Genomic DNA, 25,655 nt, shown 5'->3' on the forward strand with positions numbered 1-25,655 from the left:
GTTGTGGAGATCATGTTAATTTCCTGTCTTTTGAGGCTTTTGTCAAACTCTAACTCATCACAAAACCCATTTGTTCTATTCTATTTCACAGTTTGTGCAGGCACTACTCAGTCTCCAAAACCACAGCAGGAATTGTACACCAAATTACTAACAGGCTCCAGTGGGCTAATGAAAAGTATGAAAGCTTCCTCAAAAGACGTTTTCCCCGCTTCTACATACTCTATCACACTTTCATGAAAGGTAAGATTGACCATGGCACTCTGGTAATGATTTATTAAACCTCATATAGATACTTTTACAAAATTTCTCATTAGTATCTTCATGTCCAGGCTACATCATCTTGGCTTTAAATGGTATAGTGATGCATCACAGGGTTATGAGAATAATATGCTTCATGTTCTACAAGAATTTTAAGTATCCACATCTTTGTTTTGTTACTGTTCAGGTTTCCGTCTGCTCTTCCAAGATGCCAATCAGGTGAAAGTAATCAAAATAAAGATGGCCACTTATGGTGTCAGATTCCAAAACCTGCCCTATCGGGATATGGAGAAACTTAGGCAGGTTGGTTGAATAATTAAATTAAATAAAAAAAATAAAAAAAACATACAAAAGTGAAATGTTTCTGTGCCCGAAAATTTCTCCCAACGTAATTTCTTCTATATTTGTCTTTCTCAGGTCCGCAGAGACTTGCTCAAAGCCATTCCACTGGGGATGATCTCTATTCCTCCCTTTGCCAACTACCTGGTTTTTGTCCTAATGTGAGTTTGGTGAAATGACAGCTTCCTTGATCATCGCCTCAGTATTCCTACACCTCTTTTATATTTAGCATTCAAATCATGGGCGTAGAATTTAGGGGGGATACTGGGGACATGTACAATGTAAAACATTTTACAACGTTTTTTGGAACGCTGGGTATAAACTGACTGTTCCCATGATACACACACCCCGTGTTGCTGCTGTCGCTGTTGGTGCGTTCTGGCTATGTCAATAGATTAATACTGTCTTGTTCTGTCCTGCACATTTGGTCAGATTTTTCGCATTCTATTATGTACCCTACCATAGTACACAATAGTAAATAGCTTGCTAACGTTAGTCAAACCAAGCTCATTCATACGGGACTTGACAAATAGAAAATGTCCACTAGCTGTGATGCTAATTTTCGCTATGTTCTACTTCGTTCACTTATGCTAACAACGTTAAAAGGTTGGTATTCCCAATGATTGTCACACACCTGACTGTGAAATTTGTTCTCTGCGTTTGACCCATCCCCTGGGGGAGCGGTGAGCAGCAGCAGTGCCACGCTCGTGAATCATTTGGTGATGTAACCCCCCAATTCCAACCCTTGATGCTGAGTGCCAAGCAGGGAGGCAATGGGTACCATTTTTATAGTCTTTGGTATGACTCGGCCGGGGATCGAACTCACGACCTCCCAGTCTCAGGGCGGACATTCTAACCACAAGGCCACTGAGCTGTTAGTCACTGTTAGCGATCAGGACGGTTTTGCTGATCTAGCAGTCAGTAAATTCAACCAAATTTCAAGAGGTGGACATCATTGGATTACTCTCGGCCTACAAAATCTAGTAATGTGCTCTAATTCAAGAGCAACTGACTCATGTTTACAAATCACTAACCAACATAGCGCTCTGGTCAGCGGCACTCTCCAGTGAAGTGCTCAAAATGCTAACGCTAAAGTTCACTGTAAAATAACAAAAACGTAAAATAAATAAAAAGTACCTTTGAGAAACTGCACGTTATTGCGATGGAAGTTGATATAGTTAGTCGTTTATCTATCCAAAATAGTATGTGTTGTCATTAGGTTTTGTGTTGATATCGATTTATAATTATTTCAACGTTTTTTCCCGTCCAAAAGATAGGGCGGGTGCAAACCCAACCCTCCCTTGTCCTGCCTGTCTTGCACATTCTTCCCATCACTCCATTTGTCTCTCCTCTTTTCGCTTCCCTCCTCTCCTGTTCACTGCCAGGTACCTTTTCCCTCGCCAGCTCCTGATCCCCCACTTCTGGACCCCTCAGCAGCAGGCAGAGTTCCAGGAAGTTTACCACTCCCACAGGGCCCAGCACCATGGGGCAGTGCTACAGGGGCTTGAGAGGGCAGGTTCCCTTGCCAAAGGTGGACACATCCAGAGCAGTCTTCGAAACCTCTGTAGCAAGGTGGGTGAGTGCAGGTGTATTCCAAAATATTCAAAGGTATCCAGAAATTGTGTGCCTCTTGTTTTTCCCTTTGTCATAATGCCAACACAGTGCCTCCAAGTTCCTTTTGTACTGGATCCTCTGATGTTCAATCATGGGTTTTTAGGTACAAAGAGGAGTACACCCCAACGTGTCTGAAATCCTTGCTGTACGGGGCCTGTTTTCTGGACCTCCCCTGGGCATCAAGAGAATGAGTGCACATCAGATGGTCAGTGAACAGATTCAGATTTTATTTGACACTGTATGCACTACAGTAGCTAGTGTCATTCAGGTGCCGGATGGCCTGGGGGAAGAAACTCTTCCTGAGTCTCTGTGCCCGCCATGTGGGTGCGGTACCTTTTCCCTGACCGTAGGGATTCTGTTGGCCTTGGTCTTGCATCTCTTGGTGTAGATGTCATTGAGGTGAGGGAGTGTCCCCCCTAAGGTACAGTACATTCAGCTGACCGTACCACTCTCTGAAGGGCCTTGCGATCCTGAACAAGACTAGGTTAAAGGTTTTCCCATATGCCCCAGCACACTCAGTGCAAACCCAAATTATTATTTGCGGCCTTTCGTGATTAGTTAATGTCAGGGTTCCTAATTGCTATTACGATTAATGCACGATTGATTGTGCAACCTTTGTATGGGTGTGTGAAATTGTGGCCAATTTGTTATAGGGGATTATTACTGGGACCACTATATAGAAAATATACACTTTTCTGTATAGTGGTCCCAGTCATATTTGTTGTTAACGTGTACTGAAGTAGCAAATCACATGACATGGTTATGCTACGAGTTGGTATTGTGTCTTTATATACTGTATGGTCAGATACTTGCATGTATCATCATATTTCACCAAAATATCTAAAATAAAATCAATCATTTTTCCTGTCATTGAATACATTTGGCCAAACTCTCTTGTTATAAAAGATGAAGTGTCAACAGGCTACTGAAGACAAACCTCATCACTACATCCTCTTATCTTTATGTCCAATCAGAGACATCTCTGCCACATGCTGTTCCTCACTCCCTACCTCCCTTCTTTCCTGATTGGCCGTCGCCTGAGCAGTCATGCCTTGGAGCTGCTCCAGCTCGATCTTGCTCTCAGTAGACTGGGTCCACACCAACTAAGTGAATATGAACTGAAACAGGTTAGCATCACACTTACTACCTAATCCTAGTCCATAGTCACAAACTACTGAACCCTAGTCTATAATCACACACCACTTAACTCTAGCCCATCCTTTTACTCTAGCTAATAGAAATGCATCTGACATAGTCCATGTGTGCTTGCATACTTAAATATTGTACCATTATTAGCTATCATTAGTACTGTATGTCATAACTTGAACGCGCACGATTGATATGTTTTGTACTGATGATGGCTTCATTCCCCTTCCCAAAGGCTTGTTACACCAGAGGGCTCAACTCGGACAGACTGAGCATCAACCAGTGCCATGAATGGCTGTCAAACTGGCTCAGGCTCTCCACTCAACTTAAAGGTAATTCTTTCTATTCTAACTCTCCTCTCCTGTTATTCAAGATTCAAGATTTCAAGATCCGTTTATTCACCATGTATATGGTTTACACACACACTAGGAATTTGACTAGGGTAATGGCATACGCTGATGAAGGCGGCATAGGACAGGTTGCAGGACAGGTCAGTGCAAAGTCATGACAGTGCAAATGCAGTACAAAAACAGTGCAAATACAACATACGGTGCAAATACAAAATACAATAGAACTATTAAAAAGAGGCACAAATTCAATTACGCAATATAAATAATAGCGTTTGGTGAGTGTGTGTGTGTGTGTGTGTGTGGTGTGATAGATGAGCAATGTTTTATGTGTGTGCCATTGAGATTGACATATCAGAGGTTTAGTGCAAGTGGTGCAAAGGGTATAGAGTGAATGGAGGGGAGTGTGCGTCGTGGGGGCAAAGCTTTGTTAATGAGTCTGATGGCTGTGGGAAAGAAGCTGTTTTAGTGGCGCATGGTCCCGGTCCCGATGGAGGGGAGTGGTTCAAAGAGACCGTGACCGGGATGGGAGGTGTCGGCCACAATCTTTCTGGCCCGTTTTAGGGCCCTAGAGGCGTGCAGGTCCTGTTACTGTACAACCGATCACCCTCTCAGGGGAGCGGATGATGCGCTGCAGTCTGGCCTTGTCTTTATCTGTTGCGGTGGAGAACCAGAGGGTGGTGGAGTTGGTGAGGATTGAGTCAATGATGGAGGTGTTGAATTGAATTGAATTGAATTTATTCAGGGAAGACAATTGAGAGTAAGCTCTCTTTTTCAATCACGCTCTGATTACAATAGAAAACGCATACAAAATAGGAACATGATACAACAAAACAACATAAAATCAAGTACGAAGTTCTAAGATCCCAGAATAAAAATGACAAGACACATGAGCAGTCGACATAGAGCACACCTGCTATTATAACCATGAACCTCTCTAGCGAGACAAGTTGATCAAGCCTTTCGGGAGTCCTGCAGCCTGTTCCACCTCTCTGGTGCATGAATACCAAAGGCAGACTGTCCTACCTTGGTGTTACGCCATTGATTGTGACCTAGAATGGTGTTCCATGTCTCTAAAACTCAAAAGTGATGACAAGTATAATGGCAGCTTGCCAGACGGTGCTTATAAATACAAGAGAATGTCGTTCTCTTCGAGTGGCAAGGGACAGCCATCCAACTTTGCTATACAGAGCACAGTGATGGATGAGTAAACCCATCACCAGTGATGAAATGCAGAGGACTATGATATACTGCGTCAAGAGGTTTTAGAGAAGTGGGCGAGACATGCATATACAGAACATCACCATAGTCAAAGACAGATAATATTGTTGATTGCACAATCATTTTCTTGCCAACAGTAGAAAACAGGACTTATTTCTCAAGAGGAATCCTATCTCTCCCCTTAGCCTCTTGGTGAGGTGTTCTACATCCAGGCAAATACCCGGGTGTTTATAGGAGTCAACCATTTCTATTTGCATCCCCTGTAGAGTGTGAGTACCCATGCTGGCATCAGTCCCATGAGACCTTCAAAACAAAACTTTGTCATTTTTTCAACATTTTGTCTTGTCGGAATTTATGGCCAATAAGAGACAGCTGTAAAGAATCAAAAGCAGACGGCAGATTTGCAGCGGCCATTCTAAGAGTGGATCCTGCACTGTATAGGACTGTGTCGTCTGCATAATAATAGACAGAACAGTGTGGGAAGAGGGGCACAATGTAATTAATATACTGTAGATGGTAAATAAAAGTGGACCCAAGATGGACCATTGTGGGACATCACGCTGATCATCGCAGTTGTCTGAAGTGCAACCAGTCTGACAGAAGGTCAGTATGTCTGGCTTTAGACTAAGCCAGATCTCTGACTTGGAGAGCTTCTGTCAATTCTGCAGAAAACCAGGGGTTGGAATTATTTTTATCCTATAGTTCTTATAGGGGGGCATGTTTCTCAGAGAGAGAATTAAAAGTGTAGGAGAAGTGATTAATAGCTAGCTCGGAGTCCGGGACCGAGCAGATTCTTTTTACAATAAGTCGGCATTAAATAAGTCATGCAGAAAACCCAGTTCGAAAAAATCTTTAAAATTACGCTTCCTAATGACACATGCTTTGGATTTAAGACCCTTGAAAACACAAGCAGTTAGACAGTTATCACTAATTCCGTGTGTAAATCCTACACTATGTGGGTATTTAAGCGTTTTCTTTGTTAATTTAAGGTGGATTTAGACTGATTCTTTGCATTTTGTCTACGAGGCAAGTGAAGAAATCAGTTTGCAGATGGAGAATGATAAATACCAATGACCGTGAGTTTAATATTACTTCCCAGACCAATATCTAAAACAATATATTCAAAGTTCTTAGGAAAAGAGGAGGCTGCCAGTTCTCGTGCTTAGCTTGTAACCAGCCATGGCAACGTCTGAATTAGAGACTTTCTCCGAGAGCCAAGATTCCGTCAGGACAAATATGTCTGGGGAGACTTCATCACTCAACACATTAATAAAATCAATTTTCAGTAACAAACTCCTAATGTTTAAGTGCAGTTGTTTTAACCCACAACATGCTTGAAAATCCTCTGGCGATTTTAAGTCAACTGAATTTACAGCAGAAGGGGTAGACACATTTTCAGTTAAATGTGTTGCTGTAAATGGCCTTACAAGGCTATTTACATTCACACATTGCGGCCTGTATTCCTGACGCAGCAGACGAGTACCGCTGGGTGTGATGACAATAATAGGCTTACTATTATTTGGCCTACAATTGGAGTTATTGGTGACATGTCATCCCATGCAAGCAGCAGTAGATCTATCAAAGCTAGACACAGCAGGCCTATGTGGACTTGTTATCAGCACAAAAATCAGGATCAATGCCCTGAGTACCATCATTGCCTTTGGCAGGTTGAATTTCTTCAGCTGCCTCAGGAAGTACATACTCGGCTGTGCATTTTTGGTGAGGGGGAGCAGATGTTCAGCTCCCACTTGAGGTCCTGGGAGATGGTGGCGCCCAGGAAGCAGAAGTAGTCAACAGTAGCCACTGGGGTGTCATTCAGAGTGATGGGGAGGGGGGAAGCTGGTTTCTTTCAAAAGTCTACAACCATCTCCACTGTCTTGAGAGCGTTGAGCTCCAGGTTGTTTTGGCCGCACCAGGACAGCAGCTGGTCGATGTCCCTCGGAGATGAGTCGGATGAGGGTGGTGTCGTCCGCAAACTTCAGGAGCTTGACAGACTGATGGCTGGAAGTGTAGTGTAGTCATGTACAGGGAGAAACGTAGTAGGGAAAGAACACAGCCTTGCAGTCTGTGCTGATGGTCCTGGAGTCCGAGACATGCTTGCCCTGTTTCACCTGCTGCTTCCTGTCAGACAGGAAGTCTGTGATCCACCTGCAGGTGGAGTCAGGCACACACAGCTGGGAGGGTACGCCCTCCAGAATGGGCAGGAGGATGGTATTGAAAGCAGAGCTGAAGTCCACAAACAGGATCTTGGCGTAGGTGCCTGTGGACTCCAGGTGCTGTAGAATGTAGTGAAGGGCCATGTTAACTGTGTCGTCCACTGACCTGTTGGCTCTGTAGGCGAACTGCAGGGGGTCCAGGAGAGGGTCTGCCCTATTGTGTAACTTTTCAAGCACTGTACAACTATATAATGCAGACAGAGCACTAAGCTGAATATGTACCTTTATTTCATGACGTTGTGGGGAGGATCATGTTTTAGTACAACTGCATTGTAATGCTTCTCTCCACTGTGTTCTGCTTTCACAGAGTCTGAGGTCTCTCTGCTTTTGCATAGCATGGTTTTTCTTTCTAACTACCCAAAAGCCAACCGCCACTGACGGGAAGGAAGTTGAGAAGACCAGCCATTTCCCCTCGGCTTTCTCACATACTGTGTATGTACTGGATAGGACAACTTTCCACAGAGGGTGTCAACATCTTCTACCTACAAAGAAAGCAACATACAGCACAGCTTATTGCTCAGAAGGCTAAAACGTATGACTTGAAGTGTGTTAAATGGTGAATAAAATGTGTGTTTTCAACATTTGCAGTATCCCAAACAAGGCTTCATTTTGAGGCTCAGACTTGTTTTTCTCTTTGCTTTTAAGCTAAGGCTTTCTCATAGAGATTTTGAGAACGGGTTGTATAGTCAATAGAGATTACCGGCAACAATACATCTTTTAGTCCCTGTTAATGTTCAGCTTGCCACATGACAGGTAATATGTAACATTTGAAGAGCAGTTAGTCTGGAGACATTCCAATCCACGTTTAGGACAGAAGATATATCCCAGACAACAAACCTTTTTGGAGGGTATATGGCTTGTTATTCTCAGCTGTCAAATCAAAGATGTATCATTGTAACCTTTTTTTTATTCAGTTTTTTCATGCCTGTGAATTACTAGTGTTTTATATCCTTTTCCTATTTGTCTTGTGGCAAACTTAATACACAGGAGGGACATAGCACTTGTTCAGTGATAAATGATTGGTACAGTATCTATCAAACTTTCTGAGGTCTGAACAAAGGCTAGAAGACCCTTTGAAGAAAGTAGTCAGGGTTTTTTTTTGTTCAAAAAGAATGTATGAATGCACTTTGATGAAGTCATTATGTACTGTAGATGCATGTTATCGAAGTGCCACTCAAGACACCAGAGTTATTAACAAAGATCCCAATGCCTGATGCTCAAAAATGGGATACTTTAATTTGACTAGTATTTGCTCAATCAGACAAGTTTCTCTGCTTTTGGGGGTGTAACACTTAGTGATCAAAGAATGACAGTGTCAATGTCCTTTCAATCGCTGTGCCTTGATCAAAAGTACTAATGCAGTCCCTTTGGAATGGGCTATTTGTCCGTTATATGTTTGTGCGTGTGTATAAGTTGCCATTATGCTCATATTTAACGTGAAAGGTTTTCGTTACAGGTTATTTTGTCTTATTCAACTTATTCTGGTTTGTGTTGCTGTGATTTATTGAGCTCACAAGTGTAATGTATTAAGGAATGTGCCTCGTAAATAAATACTTCTATACAACAGGTCTCTTTATGCTTTCATTTACGGTTCTTAGACAGGGCAACAGCAAACATGCCATTTGCACAATGCTAAGACACTAGACAGTCAACAAACTGTCTGTGGTACACTACATATATATATATACACACAGACGTAGACCAAATTGTTGGTACCCTTCCGTTAAAGAAAAACACAATGATCACTGAAATTCTGTACTGAAACGGACAAAAGTAATAATTAATAAAAATTAACTAATGAAAATCAGCCATTGCTTTTTAATTTCAACAGAATCATAAAAAAAAACAATCTAATGAAACTGGCCTGGACAAAAATGATGGTACCCTTAACTTAATATTTTATAGCACAACCTTTTGAGGCAATCACTGCAATCAAGCAATTTCTGTAACTCTCAATGAGACTTCTGCACCTGTCAACAGGTATTTTGGCCCTCTCCTTGTGAGCGATTCTGAAGTGGCCTTCTATGAGCCCTCATCTAAATCCTATTGAACATCTGTGGAAGGAGGTGAAACATGCAGTCTGGAGAAGACACCCTTCAAACCTGAGATAGCTGGAGCAGTTCTCACAAGGAGAGGGCCAAAATACCTGTTGACAGGTGCAGAAGTCTCATTGAGAGTTACAGAAATCGCTTGATTGCAGTGATTGCCTCAAAAGGTTGTGCAACAAAATATAAAGTTAAGGGTACCATCATTTTTGTCCAGGCCAGTTTCATTAGTTTAAAAAAAAATGATTCTGTTGAACCACAATTCAAAAGCAATGGCTGATTTTCATAAGTTAATTTTCAGTATATTTTATTTATTATTACTTTTGTCAATTTTAAGTTATTTCAGTGGCCATTGTGGGTTTTCCTTTCTGTAACGGAAGGGGTACCAACAATTTGTCCACGTCTGTATATACTGTAATTTTCATTTTATAGGAGAATGAAATATCAGATCATGAGCTTTCCTTGTATAACCCAGAACCCCCCAAAAAGAATCCTTTCACTGCACTTTAACCAATATTCTTGTGTAAAAATATACAATGCTATGGTTTTACACTACATCTTGATTTCCTCTGATCAAGTCAATGCACAATCATAACGTAAAAAGACAAAGTAATGTAATTTAGAACCTTTAATAAAAATAGAAACTAAAAATAGAAACTGGAGAACCAGCAAGACAGAAAAACAGCCTCTTACTCTTTCTTAAGTCTAAAATAAAATATAAGTTCTAAGGATATATCAAGCTTCAAATTAGTGCAAAAACATCGCTGCTCTTCTTTAATAAAATGTTTTGTTTTGCTATCTAACATGTGGATATTCTTGGCATGTGCCATACATGTATTTCACCATCAGAACAAAGGCACATGTTTATTGTGTTTATATCAAGAGTAAGAAATGTCTAATTGAAGGTTATTAAAGAAGCTGTCAATAATGAATGTATATCTACTCCTTTTTACTTTAGGGTCACCATCCCATTTGGTGGCCTGTAGAGTATCACATGACTTCATAGCCACTGCGGATGCTTTTCAACAGCATGCAGGCAAATGTTACACCCAAGATCTGGAATACACACAAAAACAACAGTTAGCACTTAAGGTGTGTGTGAGTACAGTATGTATGTGCATGTCTCGCTGTGCTTTTAATTAAGACCAACTACAGGCACATCTTCAAAGTCCTTAAGGATTTCAGTGAGTGTGCACTTAAGACTTTGCTGGCTCTTACCTGCAAGAAAGCAATCACTAGTGCTGCAACTATGACCCAGAGAAGGTTCTTTTTCAGCAGCTCTTCAACAGCAGGTTGACACCCCTATAGACAACAATCACAAAGAGAGTAATTCATGTCCACTGCCCTTGTAGTAGACTTTATATAATGCAGAACACATTTGCTGTTACAGGCTTATGTATGTCTGTGAATATGTGTTTGGTTGTTACAGAAACTTTCCATCATTGAAACCTCACCGTTGTGTATATCTTGCTTCCATCTTTCATGGCCCCGACCCCACAGCTTTCAGTGACGTTGATGCAACAGGAGCTCGGCACAGAGTTCTGATCAGGGCCGAAGTTGATCCAGTCAGAGGAGGAGTTCACACCGCAGCACTTCAGCTGGACAAAAGAGCACGATCAGTACAGTGAGATCATAAGCATTAGCATTAGTGAACATCAGACATGCCGAGGGGGAAATACAAACAGTACATGACAGGAGACTGTGGTACTGTAGTTACTTTTAGACAGTAAGCAGGATATTGCTACACAATGTCAACAGTAGAGGAAACACCCAAAGATACCACACTGACCATATTATTGTACATGAAGGAGGAGCCAACATAAGCAAATAGGCTCCAGAAGGATTTACACACTGCAAAATACATGATGACAGCTGTAAGACGTAGGAGCTGTTGTAATATAATGAAGAATATACATATTTACTGATCATAACCAAACATATGTTTTCTTATCACTAGATTTATGTTGAACAAAATAGGTATAAAGGCCACACTAGGGTATGCACCATGCACATACTGTTGATTGTTTTAAGTGAATGATCCATTCATTGTGTTGTCATGAGGCAATGACAAATCCTCATAGCAGGTCCTAGATTTTACTTCCAGGAGTTACATGATCACGAATTGGGAGTGAACTCAATACTACCAGTAGCTAATGATCGATAGTCACCTCCTCCTGCAGTTTATCTATGGCCTTCTGGAAGTCTGTGTTATTCTTGTAACCGTTGATCGTGTCAGTGAGACTCTCCCGGACAATAGACGTTATCTGGAGATAGGATACAATATGGTGATCAGAATGTTATTGGTAATTCATGCCAATGTAACTATACTACAAGCATATACAAAGGTATACTCACTTTGCCTCTGCAGACATATCCAGCAATGGCTGCCGCGATCTCAATAACGATGATAAGGCAGAGAAGGATGGTGAACTTAGGGGAGAGTAGAATGAAAAAGATATGCAATAATTATTCAGTTTTGGATTAGGACACACAATCTGTTGCAGGATGCGACAAAAAAATCATAATTAGCTTTCAATGAGGCTGGGTTTGCGCATGTTTTATTCATGCCAATATAGTCAATTATATTTTCATAAAGCTAAAGAATGATTCAGATTGCTGTTACACTGCTTACTTCCCAGATCAAAGGTTCAAAGTGTATCTATGAGGAAACACAAGTTATATGAATTTGCCTACCATGGTAATCATGCATTGGCTCTCTTTCCAGGCTCCGCAGCAGCCAAAGAAGGCGATGAAGAAGATGACGACTCCCACCCCGATGATAACGAGTGGGGCTGACGAAGCAACTGCATTCTTGATCATCATGGTCTTGTTTAGGATTCCCACTACTATCAGGGCTATGCCACACACCTACAGAGAGAGAGAGAGAGAGAGAGAGAGAGAGAGAGAGAGAAGGAGATGTAGAGAAGGGAGAACTCATGTTTATGCGGACCATACAAATATATACCATTTAATTGTTATTTATTTAATCTACATGTGTTCTAGAATGTGAGAATTAACTGTATGTGAACTAATATCTGTCATAACCTTCCAAGATGTTTTTGACTAATATTAGTTCACATATTTCCCCAGATGAGATGAGTCATCCAGATCGGTAGAACTGTAATCACTTTATTGTATTTGCCAATGGTGTTAACTCCTTGTCAGAAAGGGAAACACAAACAAACCCACCTCAAAGCAAACAGACAGATCACAAACACACTCCTCAACATAAGCATTCAGTGTGAAATAAAGCTCTTATATCGCCACAGCGGAGAGGTGGATATGTGTATTGTTATGTACAATGAATATCGTGATTATTAATTACATAATTTCACTAAAATGTCTCATCGTCCAGTGTTCTATTTAAATATGGAGTTTTGGAATGAATGTTTTCATGCATACCATCTGTACAAACAATAATAACATGTCCCTACAAGCAAATGCAGATGCATTTCTGAGCAAACTGGTCTTGCCACTTTGACTTACATTTCAGGACACTAGTCAAGCACATAAAAAAAAAACACTGTAATCTCTTTCTCAGGAATTAAAACCCAGGACCAACTTCCTCTCCCTCCTTCCAGTTCTTGTCGACCATAATATACATCTGTTTAATTAATATAATGCTGTAGATGTGAATCAACCCAGTTTGTAACCAGGTACTGAAGGGAACACCAATGTAAATATTTGAGTTTAAGCAGCGGCAGGTGGAACAGGAGGCGAACACAAAGTCATAAGCACCCTAGCATATGAAGGAGGAAGTATACTGTAGGAGAATGCTGCAGGCTACATATGTGGAGTAGGCTACAGTACCTCAAGTTTTATCTCCTTTTTATCATCACTAATTTAGCTTAATGTGAAAAAACAAACAACTTTTAAATGTTTATATAATCTTTAACTGTTGCGTGAAATGTTGCAGTGCATGATTAGTAAGAACATTACAATTCCATCAGCAGAAAAAAAAAGATTTTGACAAGTCACGTGATACTGCTATATAACACTCTGGTGGTCACAAGATTCAGATTCTACTATTACTCTCTCCCCCACCTCTCTCTCCTCTCTCTCTCTCTGTCTCTCTCTCTCTCTCTCTCCTCTCTCTCTCCTCTCTCTCTCTCTCTCTCTCTCTCCTATGTTTCCCATCATGTCTTAGTCATACCTCAGTGCTGGACATCAACTAAATAGTTTACAGTGAGTGAACAATAAACCAACAGAGAGGAAGTGAAAAGCTGAGTGGAGTGGGGGAGGGCGTATGTGTTATTGTGTGTTGTGTCAGCTTACAGACTGCATTTACCAAGCCTACAGGAGAATTACACAATCACAAATGTAAGCGTTTAGAAGAAAATGAAATAGTATGAGGCTCAAGAATATCTCACAAGTAAAGCTAAAGTGAATTTGTGGTTAAATGGCAACTCACCCAGAAGATGAAGTTGAAAAGGAAAAATAGGAATTTCACACACTTCATTGCCCCCTCTACAGCCATGGTTGAGGACGATCGGGTCCCTTTAACAACACAGACATCAAAGACCATCAGATCAAAAATAGTTCTTCAATATACAACAGAGAGATATGTGTCAACAATTTATTACAAACCTTAGCTGTCAATGTGAGAAAGCAAACTGTCTGTAAGTGTTGACAGCGAGGGCCTACTGCCTCAACAACATCCTCTCTACACCAGATTACGTGATAAAACCACATTTGCTTTAGATGTTAGTCAAACTAGTGAGCACAAGCCTATGCATACTGAATCCGTAGGTCCTTCCTACCTTCAGACTTTTTTAATGCATCTCCTGACTGGTGGAATGCCACAGTCTTTAACTGACCTTTTAGATTCTGGTTTTATTGTTTTCTAATACACATTGAAATAATGATGACCGTGCCTTTTAATGCCCTTGTTTATGCCTTTGTCTATGTAGCGCCAATGTGTTCCATCCCAGCAAGCCAAATTACTCATGATGATCGTGATCATCATGATAGTCATGATGGCGTTGTGATGACGTCTTTTAGTGATGTTCAGGGCTAGGCCACATCATACAGATAGGACATGACCAATCATGATAGGACATGACGTTATCTCTACCGAAAACAGCCAGCCGGTTAGAATTAAAAGTTGTCGAGATGATGGTGATGACATCCTGGAAATAATATCTAAATATGGTGATATGCTGGGCCAGAACTGACTAGTCATGATATGACTTGATCTGGCCCCTATTGGGATTTCTATGACCACCAAGGGATTAAGCTACTTGAAAAAACACTTTGGGGTTGATCTACGGTTGTCTGGACTCTGACAACCATTCAATTTGGGCCTACATGTGTATTTATTGTTATACATACTGTTTTAATTCCTCAAGGGGGAAATCGGTCTTCTGCTCTTCTCCCATCAGATGAGTCGAGCACATGATCAGCTAGCACGACGAGTACCGGTGAATGAGCTGGCGTTGGTGTTTCTTTGCTCAAGGGCACAACGTTAGGTGATGACTCACTGGTTAATTAAGTTCCCCCTTTGTAAAGTGTCCTGGCCGGGTCTAGAGCTGCTCTAGCTAATGAGCTCTTGTATTTTCCCCCTGGCGATCATAATCTTACCGCCTCAAAAGTGGCTATCGATTTGCCTCAATGGTCATATATTTGCCACTAGTGAGGTGTTACAAATTAACAATCAAATAATTTGTTCAAAGTCACCAGATACAAAACAAGATGTAGATTTAGGCATACAAGACCCAGAATTTTGGTCATCTGATTGGTCACCTTGGTTGTATATAGCTAATCATAATGCTACAACAAGGCTACAACACAGTATGAAAGAAAATTAGAAAACAATATCACATAACTATCCCAAGTTCAGCATAGGCAGAGCTATAGGCTAATTGGTAACAGATTATGGTGGCTCGGATACAGAATTTGGCTTAATGCGACATGCGAGAGCGGACCGTTTATTATCGTGATCAGGAAACAATGTAACTATTGTTGCAACAAAATTACATTTGTTATCCAGTTTATAAGATACCGTAATGAAATTTGTCATATTTTGACAACTAATTTATCGAAAAGCAAACAAAGCAAGCGAATTTACAGTAGGCTATTAAGTTCTTTATTGGAAAAACGAATCACTCTGTTCTTTCAGTTAAATTTGTATGCCACTAATCTAAATATGGTTTGTTCAATTAACAGATTTAGATGTACAAAAGCCAAATCTTACCTTAGTAAGAATACGTATTCCTTATTCCAAGGAAGAAGTGATGAACTAATGGGTTGTTGGTGAAATTTGGAATCAACTTCGTGAAACTTACGCAAATGTGTAACTCCTCCCTCTCGCGTCACCCTCCTCTCGCAAACACACAGAATACGTTAGGCCCACAATCGGTTGGCTACATTCAATAAATTAAATAAGATATTCGGGGCAAACTATTAGAATCGTTGTATTTTAACCTGCAACATGTTGTTTAAATAGGATACATTGGGTATTCTTGATTGCATGCTGCATATCGAGGACAGTGAAAGGCTGAAACATTTCCTCATACATGTTCCTCATCCAATAAAGAAGAAGTCTCTGTATCTGGTTAACCCGCTACACCAGGAAACTATCCGTTGGAAACTGTTTGGAAAAGGGCAGGCACTTTCAAAATTACTTTGCCGACCAACTGGCTCCTGTGTTCAAAGCGATATTCAACCTGTCCTTGGTCCATTGTCCCTACATGCTTCAAGAAGTCATCCATCACCCCCATAGCCAAGAAGCCAAGACCAGCCTGCCTCGATGACTACCGCCCGGTAGCTCTCACCTCCGTGGTGATGAGTGCTTTGAGAAGCTGGTCAAGGAACACATTTGCTCCTCACTGCCCAGCACACTAGACCCCCTACAATTCACATAAAGTCCCAACAGATCCACAGAGGATGCAATAGCTCACACCCTCCACTCTACCCTATCCCGCCTAGTCAAGAGCAGGGGAAATGTATCGGGTTATATGAAACTGCTGTTCATTGACTGCAGTTCAGCTTTCAACACTATAACTGCCATCCAAACTCGACACCAGGCTCAGGGCCCTGGGGCAATGATTGAAGATTTCTTTGTCACATGTAGCCTAATGTATGTATACAGTTACAGTGAAATGTTGCTGCTGGCTCCAGAATTATGCTTAATACAGATGAACTCCAATACTTCAATTCACAAATTACAAATGTATAAGTTACACATTTAGAAATTACACAATAAGTACCATTTCTATACAGTATAAATAAAGGATAATGCAAATGGGGGCTGTATTCTGTACCCATTACTGTACTCCCTGTACATGCACGACTGTACAGCCACCTTTGACTCCAATAATGATGGGAGGGCCTACCTGGAAGAGATGAGGCTCCTGACCCAGTGGTGTCAGGAAAACAACTTCCATCTTAACGTCAGCAAGACAAAGGAGATGCTGGTGGACTTTGGGAGGAAACAGGAGAGGAAATACACCCCCTTAATCATCAACGGGACCCCTGTAGAGAGAGTACAGTTTCAAGTACCTTGGCGTCCAGATCACCAAGGACCTGACATGATCAACACACATAGACACTGTGGTGAGGAAAACACGTCAGGGACTGTCCACCTCAGACAACTGAGGAAATTCAGACCGTCCAACCAGATTTGACAGAGCTTCTACTTATGCCCGATTGAGAGCATCCAGACTGGGAATATCACCACCTGGTATGAGAACAGCAGCACACAAGATCGCAAGGCCCTACAGAGAGTGGTACAGTCAGCAGTACGTTACCTTAGGAGAGCCCCTCCTCCACCTCAAGGACATCTACACCAAGAGATGCAAGACCAAGTCCAACAGAATCCTGAAGGACCCCAGCCACCCAGGCAATGGACTGTTCTCTCTGCTCCGGTCAGGTAAAAGGTAACGTACACACATGGTGAACATGGAGAGACTCAGGAGAAGCTTCTTTCCGCAGGCCATCTAGCACCTGAATGACCCTAGCTAATGTATACAGTGTCACCATATCTAGTGTACACATCTACCACACCCATAATGCAAATGTAGACACAAACAACAACATATCTCTCAATTATAGCTATAGCATGTACAAAATAAATCAATGATGTTGGATTTGGGGGTGATGGACATATAATGGACTAAATGGCTTGTTACTGATTTCTCCAACAGGTATCAGAACTACAGTATTTCCTCTTTTATAGCCAACAGTGAGACACAGTCATCAAAAGAAGAAATGGTCTCAGTGACAGTTAACGTTATCTTCTTCTGTTGCATGCAGCCGCCTCACACTATGTGCAGGCAGCCTGTTTATTTTGAACAGTAGGACTATTATTTATTAATACAAAATATTTAAATTGGAGTGTGTCTTATACATATTGCCATACTTGGTGACCATTTTATAAAACCAATAGCTCACTTCAGGCCTGTGGTATATGGTTATTATATCACACCTTGCACCTCTGCTCTGCGTCAGGCCGGACAAAGCCCATTAGCTGTGATATGGTTATCATATACCACAGCCTGTCGTGAGCTACAGTATTGCTTACTTATGTAGCCGGCTAGAGATATTGGCCCCAAAACCAGGTAGGCTATAGGCTACAGGTAACACAGCATGGGTAAGATACATATAGGCTACTTGCCGTTCTGTACCGTACTGTGTTGATCAATGGAAAAGCCCCATATCTAGCTAACTAGCAGGTGGCATTGATTCTGAGCCCGCACGCAAGCATCACACAGTGGTGGGTTGTGGGGTTGTGGAGGGATACAGGTAGGCAACATTTCTGGCATTATAGTACAGTAAATATAAAGATAGGCCTACTGGCTTAGGCCTACTTGATGCTGTTATGGGGGTATGGGTCAAACTGGTTAGATAATTGTATTTAAGAAGAAGTGAGACAAAGTAAAACAATCTGAAATCCAGAACAAGATTATTTAATGTCCATCCATTGAAATACATGGAAATTAGGTCATTATAGGTCAGGGAGTGGTCATGGCTACAAGCCAGAGAAAGATCTGATTCACAGATGTGAATGAGGAGCAACTAGAGTTCCTTGTATTTTTATCAAAGTTAAGATGTTGGTGTGGGTGAGCGTCACCCTGACACATACATTTTTCCATGAATAACAAAACAGGATTAAAGTGACTCTTTAATGACCTTGCTATGTGGTTGCATGATCTCATGATCTCATGAACTCATGATAAAATAAAAAGACAAAATATTTTAAAATGTCAATTTATTTCATAGTGTTATATTGTCCACATATTTTAGTGATCAACTCCTTAAATTATGATTCATGTCGCCAACATATTTCAATATTGTTTTATGTAAATTATAATCTGACTCTTTGGTGATGTAGGGCAGACCCTTCAATCTCAGCACATCTGACAAAGATAAGATTCTCAAGTTTTTTTTTTTTACACCTTTCCCCTTTCAGATTGACCTGATTTTGCTCTTTTTCAGAGATTGTGGTAACGTTAGGTCTAGCCTTACCCAAAAAATATTTAAGCCCTAATAGTTCACAACAATCCATTTCATCAATGGTAGACATATGGTTTATGAAAAAGCACTGTTGTGTTTTGTTTTAACTTGAGTATCTCAAAAACGAAAGACGTTTTAATGGCTTTCTGCTATTGCTGTCCAACATTGCTGCAGATTATTTTGCAAACATTCACACAACGTTTTAACAATCTTGAATGAACCCCGATTGTTGACCTCTTATGTGATTGGCCAGATAGTCTGTAACTCAACTCGGTTGCTAAGCGAAGAAAGGCGGGTCGTCTCCTGTCATGGCGGGACACATGAAACTGAGAGGAGAATTTATTTTCCAAAGTGAAAAATTAATGTTTTTTCTAGTCATGTTCTTATGTCTCCCTCAATTCGCAGAGCAAGGCTCGGGTATGGCAAATGTTTTTACTTAACAAATGCATTCGTGAGGATATAGCCAAACATTGAGCAGCCAGCTAACTTAGCTTAGCTAACCAAGCAAGCTAACTACGTTAGCAAGCTAGCCTCCAAGTAATGCTAGTAACGTAGGGCTCAGTCTTGTTTCTGGAACATTAACGTTATCTAATTGTTTTGTCTAGGTACAAACTCCATCCAAATTATTTTCACTGTATCTTGAAATATGAAATTATATGTAGTATTTAACGTTACCCAGCTAATTTGTGGAAGGCAACATCTTTCCAGGGGATATTGTTGAGCCGTCTTTGAACTTCTCTTAGAAGTTAACAGTCCTACTAGGCTACATTACAAAATAACCGTTATGGGGCTTTCCAAATCTTTTTTTTTTTTTTGTCTTTGCAGATTCTACCCTTCAAATAATCGAGATAAAAGATGGTCAACAATATAACAGATCAGGGTCAAATCACTTCTGTTACCACAATTCTGTTGTGCCTGGTTGGAAGTTAACTTGGACTAGAATTCAGGTATGAGGAATAGCAGATTACATGTTGTATAATTCTGGCATCACACTGATTAACTTTACTTCCACATTAGAAGCGTTGTAGATCAGCATGTGTGTCTATTGCTGAGTTTATTGTGAGATTTGGGTTGTTTAGGTCCGAGTATGGAGCTCGAAAGAGCTGAAGGTGGCTGTTGCAGAGAACGAGGAAAAGCTGCAGGAGCTGGATCGCTTCAGTTTCTGGGCCATATTCCAGCGCATACTGCGGGAGCAGTCCAATGAAACCACCATCGGCATCAGCCTGTTCAGCAAAAAGATGTGTTTCAAGATCGACCCCGTTGACCCCAAAGCTGTATACACAGTGAAGTCTGTGAAGGGTAAATCTCCTTGGAATAAAAACGTTGTCCTTACAGTTTTGTGTTTTTCTTTCTTTTTACAGTTTTTGAGGGTAAATAATGTTTGTGCGCTTTCTTTTCTTCTACAGAGCTGGACATATCTCTGATTACGATGTTCTTTGCCGGGGTGCTGCTGTTCATCTATGCAGACTCACTCAGCAGGTACCTGATGGTAGTGTTCACCGGCTGCTGGAGGCCTACTTATGTTGCCTTGGTGTGACCTGTGTATTCCCTGTAGTTGCTGAGTGTGTTGTTTCCTCCCTGTTAAACAGGAGTCAGCTGTTCTATTACTCTGCTGGCATGAGCACAGGCATGATCGCCTCCCTCATCATCCTCATCTTCATCATGGCACGCTTTCTGCCCAAGGTTAGAGCAGTGCAGCAGCTCGTGTTTGATTAATCTACACACCTAGCCTAGTACAACAATATGTATAATGTGTGCCCATCTATACTCCTTCCTCAGAAAAGCTCATTTTATTTGGTAATAGTTGGCGGCTGGTCGCTCTCCTGTTATATCATCCAGCTTGTGTACAAGAACCTGCAGCTTATCATCAAAGAGCATTGGGAACTGGCTTTTGGTAAGTGTTGATAATTAACATCACAAGTTTGTGTGTGGCATTCACTGTAAATTATGTTGAATAAAGGAAAGCAATTGCTCCATTTACCAAGAGATGTCATATCTCTGAATCTGTCCGTTTCTGTCGGTTTGTCTTAGGCTATGCAGCAGTGGTGGGCTTTATTAGTTTTGCTGTGTGCTACCGTCATGGCCCTCTTGTGGAGGAAAGGAGTATCAATATCCTCTCATGGACACTCCAGTTGTTTGGCTTGCTGCTGATCTATACTGGGATCCAGGTTCAGCAAGTGGCTTTGGCCATTATCTTGGCAGCCGTCTGTGCCAAGAATCTGGAGTATCCCATCTTCCTGGCTCTTGCTGCTTGGCGGTAGGTTTTTGCTGTCAAGTCATCTTATCTAATATTTCTCGACTGACATGTTTAGGTATCCTCGCTAGACCCCCTGTAAAGTTTCATGCTGTCAGAATCTTTAATGTTGGAGCTCGTGTTGTATTTTGCAGTAAAGTCAAACCGACTCTCCGCTGGAAGCCAGTGCCCCGTCGCTTGCTGACCGAGGAGGAGTACCAGAAGCAAGGGGAGGTGGAGACGCACCGGGCCTTGGAGGAGCTCAGGACGTTCTGCTCCAGCCCCGAGTTCAACACCTGGAAGACCGTGTCCAGAATTCAGTCCCCGAAGAGGTGAGAGTGGCATTGTTATATCTTCTGACGTTCATTATGTACTAGTGTTTTTGGGGGGGATGGGGGGGCAGCCCGGCTAGCTCAGTCACTAGAGCATGAGACCCTTTAGCCCTGGTCCAGGTCGGTATACTATTCGGGGCTATACCCTGGTATACCGCCATACCGCCCTGCCAGGGACCATTCATTGCGCTGTAGACTTTTTTCACTCAGTCTACAGACAATATTATTTTGTTACTCGTTTTTTTAGAACGTTTTTAGCAATTAGCGAACATTTTCTGACTGGGAGTGAGAGATGATGAAATTAAAATATTTTCGGTTGCTGTAGCAAGCTACATAAGTAATGTAACCACAGTTTAGTCTATGTCTTCTGATTTTAGTAACTGTTACTGTTCATAGTTACTGTTAACTGTTCTTACCGTGGGGCAGAGGTGCCCACATTTTTTTGGCTTGTGTCAGCTACTTTTAAAATGACCAGCTCATCAAGATCTACCGCCCCACCCCACGCCCCCGGAACCCCCGCCCGAAGTCTTAATTCACGTGTCATTAAAGTCATACCTTATCTTAACCAGGCCAGGTCCAGCCTGGCTTATGTGCATGGCTGGCTTGTTTCTGTTCAGGACTGGACGGAAGCTAGTCATGCCACTGAAATAGCTGCGAATTGAAATTACATGAAATAATGTGTGATAAATTAAGAAGTCTTGTCTCCTGGACACATCAGTTCCAATGCTTCCAATGCTAATCCAGCACAATAAGAGCGTATAGCCAGTTAGCTCATGAGCTCACAACAACTAGCAGCAGCTTCCATAACATTAATGGCAGCGGTCAGTGGCTAAAGCACACTGATGATTCCTGTAACATTAGCTATTTTGCTGCAATTGGTTCAACTTCTGTTTCTGGACAAAAGTCATTACCTGCTGTATGCACTTCCCTTTAGGTGGTGAAGTAAGTGGTAAGTAAAGGTTGGAGTGAAAGGATGAACATGTGGAGGTTTGGGGTATAGTCCCATGAAGTCATCCCCACCGGGTCTTGAACCCCGGTCTCCCGGGTGGGAGTCCAATTCTCTGACCACTACTCTACTTTTGCAGTGGAGATCGGTGGGTTGATTTTGGTGTCCTTGATTTTGGTGTGCTGGGACTACTGCCTCTTGTGGTGCCAACAGGGAGATGCAGGCCAACATTGTCGGGAGGGAGGGACGGATGGAGGGAGGGAGGGAGTCATAACCCGACAAACGCTACACTAGCTGCCCGGCTGGGCACGCACAAAAAGAATCCCATTTAAAAAACAACATACAACCGAAATAACATACGGCTACTGTTTCAAAATCAAAGAATATATTAAATAATCAAGCTACCAATTACTTCACACTGGAAGTGACACGTGCATTTTGTTGTATATAACACAATCTTAACAGGTAACAGTCAGATAGTTGTCAGAACAGTGTCAATACACTGACTTGCACTGAATGGATCAGCCAGGGTTGCAGGGTTGAATCGAGTTTCTGATTTTGCTAGGCTACTATCAGCTACAGTATCAGATACATATACAAGCCTAAACAATGATGAAATCAGCCCACACGTGATTTAACCATTAAAATATTCAGCTGAACTGCAGTATAAAAGGTCACACTTATTATCTACAAAGGAGCAGGAGGAAGAAGTTGCTCATTTGGACGAGAGGTAATTTGACTGCTTGCCTGCGCACGCAACTTCAACATGTGTCATCAAGTCGCCTTTTTTATGGCTTTTCTTTTGAATGGCTCGAGATCTAGCAGCATGGCCTCTGCAACCTACTGGTCGATCATGATCGACGTATTGGCTACCCCTGCTGTAGGGAGATGACTATCTACCACCCCCCTTCCAGGGGGACATTATCAAACACCCTCATACCTGCTTGGCATGCAGTTGAAAAGAGAAACATCATACTGTAGATGAGCTTGCCAGTGTGTAAAAAGTAGCACTAACGATAGTGATGGCTGGACAAGTATCACACAGGATCACTATATTACAGTGACAGTCCACTATGTAAATGAAGGCCAACAGAGACAGAAAGTCCTATTGACCCAGGCAGTGTACGAGTCCCAAAGTGGTAGAGTTGTATTGATAAGAGTATCGATAAGTATTGGTATTGATAAGCAATATCGGTATCAATACCAGTATCGATGAAATCCGATACTCATGCCTAGTTGGGATGTAATGAGAATTGCAAAAAATATAGCAAAGTGCTTCTGAGCCTGACCGCATACTGCACCTTTAACTGTGCATGCACCATTACACTGGAGGGTTCTTTCCTGTCAGCTGTGGGACCTGTCATCTCTTTCCTGTCATGAATCTATTTACCTCACCCATTCAGGATTTGCAGCAGTTTTGTGTGTTGCACAGATGTTTTTGCTAAAGATGTTTTTCTTTGTGTTCCACAGATTTGCTGATTATGTGGAAGGCTCAGCACACCTGCAGCAAAATGAGGTGGCCGTCCATGCACAAGAGTATGGTCTTGGAGGATCCTACTTTGAAGATGAGCTTTTCGCCACAGATGACGATGATGAGGACAATATGGACGATAAGGATGAGTGAATATGGACTTACATGGTGATATTTCCTAGCAGCACAGTCAGTGGAGCACAGTGCTGACTTGCCTTCAATCCTTCCAGCTGACTTCCAAACCATCAGACTGTTGGATCACTGTGGGGATAGTGGTTAAGAAATGCCATTGACAGCCCTCTGAGATTATGAGGTTAGGCTGGGGCATTCCCACTGAGTTCAGCATATAGAAGCACCGATGGTAGGCTACCTGACAGATGGCGCTAACATGTAAATTGCAAATCAGATTTGACAGTAGTCTCTTCTGGCCAGTGGTTCGGCTGAAAATTAAAATTTTCCGTTTTATAAACTTTTAGACTTTTATTAGGTTAGAATTCAGGATGTTTCACAAAGGAGTCAGATTAATGTTAAAATTAAGCTGGGAGACCAGCTGATTAGTGTAAAAGAATGTCATTGAGATTGTTGTTTAGTTTTCATGGAGTAAAGTCCAATTTCACCCCTTGTGTCTTAAATCTGTCACAACCAAACTCAAATCTGTCACAACCAAGGTCAAATGTTTTCTTTAGTTGTATTTCATACAGTTCCATTGCTTGAGTGTTTGAGTGTCAGACAAGAGATGAAGTACTATGTTTAAAGCCATTGAGCATGAATTTTTTAATTTATATTTTTTTTACATCTATAATAAACAACAAAACATGAGAACAGGTTCTTATGACTGTACACGCACATGCTGAGAATGAAGGTTAAACATAATCTGAAAGTTCTTGGAAGAATATATTTGCTGAAATAATTTGAGCCACCATTTAGAATACAGAATATTCTGTATTTATTACATTTGTGTGTATGCTAATTTATCAAAACTGTTGTGGAGTTGGCTAACCTACTGACATTTTAACTTGGTTCTGTTGTCACCTGTGGAAAGTGTTTGTGTAGAATCTACAGAATCATATGTGTGATAGATATCACATGCATTGCCTTAGAAAATAATGGAACTTGAGAGATGGAGCATTTTATTTTTTGCACTGTGATATACTATATTGTACATTTTGTACTCTAAAATGTAAATAATATGGATATCAAAGATTTTTTTTTTGCTTGACAATTGTTTATTGTACAGGGAATATTGAGAACAAGTAGCCTACAAAGAGTAATGGGAACCGTTTTCCTCCTGATGAATGTTCAGTTGAACTTGCAGTATATTGAATGTTTTGTACTCTGCAAACAGCAGGGGGCTCAATAGCACTTCTGAAAGTAAAAAGTGCAAGCACAAAATATGCGTACTTGAGATGTCAGGCATTTCCTATGTGCTCAGAGTACTATCCTTCAGAATGTTGTGGTGATCAGTGTTGACATACGTTTGGGGAAATCTCAATTCATTAGGGGAAGACATGAATGGCTTCTCTAGGATGCTTTGGTCAGTTACTTGGAAGCTAGAAGTTACTTTCAAACAATCCATGTTATGACTAGTGAATTGAAAAGTCCAGGCCCAACCAGCATCCTCTTTTCTTCTCTCATACTTTCTTCAATTCACATTGGTTTTTCTTTGAGTTAAAAGGACCTTTTGTTCAACAACAGGGAAGATCTGCTTTCAGTGTTTTTTGGCCATCCTTCCTCTGAAATACCATATGACAACACTCATGATAGAATTATTTACATGCATTACCTGTAATTTGATTACTTTAGACATCAGATTCACCTTTTTTCTATGATGTATCATGCTATGACCCTTAACTCATTCGAACAGCAGTTCAGCAGTATCCATCCAGCCATACAGTGGATGCTCTTGCTTATGTTCATCATATTCACAATGACTGGGTCCAATCCACGTAGACATGCAGACGTGGGGAACCAGAGTGGATGACCTAATTTCCTAATCAGATGTGAGAATGTTCGAAAATATACTATGATATCCAT

The 25,655-nt window shown here is 41.3% G+C and overlaps 3 protein-coding genes across 4 annotated transcripts; 2 read left to right on the forward strand and 1 right to left on the reverse strand.

Moving 5' to 3' along the window:
• Nucleotides 1–142: 142 nt before the first annotated feature.
• Nucleotides 143–8,675, forward strand: letmd1 (LETM1 domain containing 1). Its single transcript, XM_084445487.1, has 8 exons — nt 143–240; nt 446–561; nt 676–758; nt 1,983–2,169; nt 2,315–2,416; nt 3,186–3,338; nt 3,593–3,689; nt 7,449–8,675. Exons 1-8 carry the CDS (start codon nt 234–236, stop codon nt 7,517–7,519), a joined length of 816 nt encoding a protein of 271 aa, XP_084301613.1. The 5' UTR covers nt 143–233; the 3' UTR covers nt 7,520–8,675.
• Nucleotides 8,676–9,799: 1,124 nt separating this feature from the next.
• cd63 (CD63 molecule) lies at nt 9,800–15,470 on the reverse strand. Of its 2 annotated transcripts, none has more exons than XM_084445492.1 (8): nt 15,380–15,470; nt 13,598–13,683; nt 11,881–12,054; nt 11,542–11,616; nt 11,355–11,450; nt 10,641–10,784; nt 10,405–10,488; nt 9,800–10,242 (listed from the first exon to the last, which is right to left on the reverse strand). In XM_084445492.1, the coding sequence occupies exons 2-8, from the start codon at nt 13,661–13,663 to the stop codon at nt 10,177–10,179; spliced, it is 705 nt and encodes a 234-aa protein (XP_084301618.1). In that variant the 5' UTR covers nt 13,664–13,683; nt 15,380–15,470; the 3' UTR covers nt 9,800–10,176. The 2 variants fall into 2 exon arrangements, with proteins under 2 accessions (XP_084301618.1, XP_084301619.1); XM_084445493.1 differs by lacking the exon at nt 15,380–15,470 and adding an exon at nt 14,518–14,538.
• Nucleotides 15,471–16,469: 999 nt separating this feature from the next.
• On the forward strand, nt 16,470–23,774 carry nemp1 (nuclear envelope integral membrane protein 1; the record flags this gene model as incomplete). The annotated part of the gene is made up of 10 exons (XM_084446156.1): nt 16,470–16,670; nt 18,596–18,629; nt 19,465–19,586; nt 19,719–19,938; nt 20,046–20,118; nt 20,229–20,322; nt 20,419–20,533; nt 20,671–20,896; nt 21,028–21,204; nt 23,621–23,774. 10 exons carry the CDS (start codon nt 16,470–16,472, stop codon nt 23,772–23,774), a joined length of 1,416 nt encoding a protein of 471 aa, XP_084302282.1.
• Nucleotides 23,775–25,655: the final 1,881 nt, after the last annotated feature.

The sequence above is a fragment of the Borostomias antarcticus genome (assembly GCF_949987555.1).
Source record: "Borostomias antarcticus genome assembly, chromosome: 11".
Classification (NCBI taxonomy): domain Eukaryota; kingdom Metazoa; phylum Chordata; class Actinopteri; order Stomiiformes; family Stomiidae; genus Borostomias; species Borostomias antarcticus.

What these genes read in the sequence shown, in the direction of transcription:
- letmd1 (XM_084445487.1), top strand. An exon ending in ATATGGAGAAACTTAGGCAG is followed by an intron (nt 562 to 675) that starts GTTGGTTGAATA and finishes TGTCTTTCTCAG; the next exon opens with GTCCGCAGAGACTTGCTCAA. An exon ending in GCTCTCCACTCAACTTAAAG is followed by an intron (nt 3,690 to 7,448) that starts GTAATTCTTTCT and finishes CTGCTTTCACAG; the next exon opens with AGTCTGAGGTCTCTCTGCTT.
- cd63 (XM_084445492.1), bottom strand. Translation starts at nt 13,663, where the DNA reads ATGGCTGTAGAGGGGGCAATGAAGTGTGTGAAATTCCTATTTTTCCTT. An exon ending in TAGATAAACTGCAGGAGGAG is followed by an intron (nt 10,785 to 11,354) that starts GTGACTATCGAT and finishes TCTTTTGTCCAG; the next exon opens with CTGAAGTGCTGCGGTGTGAA. An exon ending in GAAGCAAGATATACACAACG is followed by an intron (nt 10,489 to 10,640) that starts GTGAGGTTTCAA and finishes TGTTGTCTATAG; the next exon opens with GGGTGTCAACCTGCTGTTGA.